Consider the following 2,408-nt stretch of genomic DNA (forward strand, 5'->3'; position numbering starts at 1 on the left):
ATAGGTGGTTTCATGTATACATGGCATTGTATTTTACTAATTTGTGTCTCAGTGATACTTAAGAGAGAAAAAACCTAAAGATAAATGACATTAATAAGTTCACAGAAAAAATAAATTAAGCCCATAGAAGGAGAATAATGATAGATCGACTAAGATGAAATATATCAATTTGTATAATGTAATAGCCAAAGATTTAGATATAATAAATATTCTTCATGTTATTTCTCCTCACAGAAATTTTCTTTTCTCCAGCATTTTCTTCAGGGCAACATTGACATCTTTGTTCCTCAGGCTATAGATCAGAGGGTTCAGCATGGGCACAATAATGGTGTAAAACACAGAGGACACTTTTCCTTGGTCCATGGAGCTGACTGCTGATGGCTGCAGGTACATGGATGCAGCAGATCTAAAGAAGAGAGCAACAGCTGAGATGTGGGAGCTGCATGTGCTGAAGGCTTTGGCTCTGCCCTCAGTGGAGCGAATGCACAGGATGCTGGCTATGATGAAGATGTAGGAACTAAGTATGGTCATACTGGGGGCAAGGATATTAATCCCACTAAAGACTAGAATCAGTAATTCATTGATGTAAGTGCTAGAGCAGGAGAGTTTTAGAATAGATATAAGATCACAGAAATAATGGTTGATCACATCCATTTTGCAGAAATGAATCCTAATCATGCAACCTGTATGAGCTGATGCATAAACTGCACCTATAATATACACCCCTAAAATCAAGGAAAGGCAGGTCTGGGAGGACATGATGACATGGTAAAGAAGTGGGCTACAGATGGCCACATAGCGGTCATAGGCCATTACAGCCAACATGTAACACTCTGAGATGGCAAAAATGAGAAAGAAATAGAGCTGAGTCATGCATTCAGGGTAGGAGATGATGTTCTTCTCTGTCACAAAGTTCACCAAAATTTTGGGGATGATCACAGTAGAATGGCACAAATCAATCAAGGACAGACTGCTGACAAAATAGTACATGGGGGTGTGCAGGTGAGAACTGAACCTAATGAGTGTGATCATGCCCAGGTTCCCCACCACTGTGAGCACATAGATTCCTAGGAAGAGAAGGAAGAGGGGAAGCTGGAGTTCTGGTTTGTCAGTTAACCCAGCGAGGAGAAACTCAGCTACTGTGGAGTGATTTCCTGTTGCCATGTCCTCTGTTTAATTTCTGAAGGAGACCGAAAAACATGGTTGATGGATGTACTTGATTGCTATTCTCTTTGTGCAGGAGGGTGCTCCTTGATTTCTATGTGATTATTTCACTCTGGATGAATTTGTTTAAATAAAATTTGTTACAATTCAATATTTTAAACTTTCTTTCAAACACAATAATTATTTTATATAAAATATTTAACTTATGTTCATAATAATTGAAAACCTTCCAAGTGTATAATTTCAATATTCTCAAGCTAATATTTATAGGTTAAGACATGAAAATGTATTTAGAGAAGCAACTGTGAATAAGTGAAGCTGGGAAAGTAACAATTTGAAAAGAATAAGCCCTGCTTGACTGCTATGGGGTTTAATAACCTAAAACTAATTTCAAAATAGGGGTGAACATACATCAGAGTTTTCAATTATTTTTAACATAGTATCAACAAATAAGGTTTCTACACAAAATATTGAGGTTTTAAAATGTATAAAGATCTATAAAGTCTACCGTGTGTATCACCAAGTGGAGTGTCTCACAGTTAGCTATTTAATGATTCAGGGACCAAATACCTTTGCTTTCCTTTGAGGGAAGCAGATGACTAGAGGTTAAATGGCCAGGCCTTAGGGTCAAAGTCCTGTGTTCACACACTTACCACCTGACATCCTTGAGCTAGTAAGATGATGTCTTCATGCTGCGGATTTCAAATCCGTAAGAGAGAACAATATTACCTACCTTGTAATAAAAAACTGGTGGAGACTTTTAAGTCTACCAGTTGGAAAATAAGTGATAATTGCTGATTTCAAATTGTAGAATCAGCTACCTCAGAGTCTCATTTTTTCCTTTCTAGTCCTTCAACTTCTGTGAATTAGAAGCGAGTACAAAGCAGGTACACAAAATTCAGAATTATAGAATTTAAAAATTTATCCCTTTTCTTCTTGAATAATAAATAGGTGACTTAAACTGTTAGAAATACTGAGGTGCCACAAGAAATGAAACGTGTGCAGGAAAGTGGGTGGGCAAGGAAGACATTTACCCCCGCCCGAAGGGTGTGCTACCAGAACCTGGCAAACAAGCTACCTCGGGGGCAGTCTGTCTGTTCACATCCCTAACTTAGCGCTGCCCTTCATTGTAGCTCGGGTTATGATCTATGCAATTGGCTAATTTTAAAATTGGGGTGATCAAAAAGAAGGGCTAGAATTAAAATGGCTACAATTAGATCCAATTAAGATTATATTCTGAAAAT

General features: G+C 37.8%; 1 protein-coding gene across 1 annotated transcript; it reads right to left on the reverse strand.

Annotated features, from left to right (window-relative positions):
- Nucleotides 1-228: 228 nt before the first annotated feature.
- Nucleotides 229-1,228, reverse strand: LOC124103178 (olfactory receptor 8G5-like). The gene has a single exon (XM_046459682.1). The coding sequence runs from the start codon at nt 1,162-1,164 to the stop codon at nt 229-231; it is 936 nt and encodes a 311-aa protein (XP_046315638.1). The 5' UTR covers nt 1,165-1,228.
- Between the last annotated feature and the right edge of the window lie 1,180 nt (nt 1,229-2,408).

The sequence above is a fragment of the Marmota monax genome, unplaced genomic scaffold (genome assembly GCF_021218885.2).
Source record: "Marmota monax isolate L192 unplaced genomic scaffold, Marmota_monax_Labrador192_F-V1.1 WCK01_AAM20220418_F8-fsc00409, whole genome shotgun sequence".
NCBI classification, from domain to species: Eukaryota; Metazoa; Chordata; class Mammalia; order Rodentia; family Sciuridae; genus Marmota; species Marmota monax.